This window comes from Merops nubicus, unplaced genomic scaffold (genome assembly GCF_000691845.1).
Source record: "Merops nubicus isolate BGI_N331 unplaced genomic scaffold, ASM69184v1 scaffold32025, whole genome shotgun sequence".
Taxonomy (NCBI): Eukaryota; Metazoa; Chordata; class Aves; order Coraciiformes; family Meropidae; genus Merops; species Merops nubicus.
In genome coordinates this window covers 5,887-6,280 of record NW_008610872.1, presented here as the reverse complement: position 1 = coordinate 6,280, position 394 = coordinate 5,887, and the positions used below count along the sequence as shown (strand labels likewise).

At 65.7% G+C, this 394-nt stretch overlaps 1 protein-coding gene across 1 annotated transcript in view; it reads left to right on the top strand.

The window, feature by feature from the left end:
* Nucleotides 1-394, top strand: part of LRP1 (low density lipoprotein receptor-related protein 1) — a gene marked incomplete at its 5' end in the record, with an annotated part of 10,283 nt that overhangs the window by 9,361 nt on the left and 528 nt on the right. Inside the window, one exon of the mRNA XM_008941047.1 lies at nt 208-359. Within this exon, the coding sequence (XP_008939295.1) occupies nt 208-359 (152 nt within the window). The remainder of the gene's footprint in view (nt 1-207; nt 360-394) is intronic.

Below are 394 nucleotides of genomic sequence, written 5' to 3'. Positions count from 1 at the left end.
GCGGCCTGCCGCTGGTGGAGTCTCCGGGGGCACGGTGCCCTCCCCAGGGCGCTGGAGCCTCCCCTCTGCTGCGGGGTGGGTTGTCCAGGGCCGTCATCTTCTGAACCCCGGGACCTTCTGCCAGGCTGTGGTGGGAGGTGTGGGGGTGCCTTGGTGCCACCCTGTGACACGGCTCTGTTGCTGACCGGGTGCTTTTCGTTGCCCCAGGACGGGAAGCTTTACTGGTGTGACGCCCGGACGGACAAGATCGAACGGATCGACCTGGAGCCGGGCGAAAACCGTGAGGTCGTCCTGTCCAGCAACAACATGGACATGTTCTCCGTGTCCGTCTTCGAGGAGTACATCTACTGGAGCGACCGGTACAGTGCCCGAGAGCCCTGGGGGTGCCCCAGGC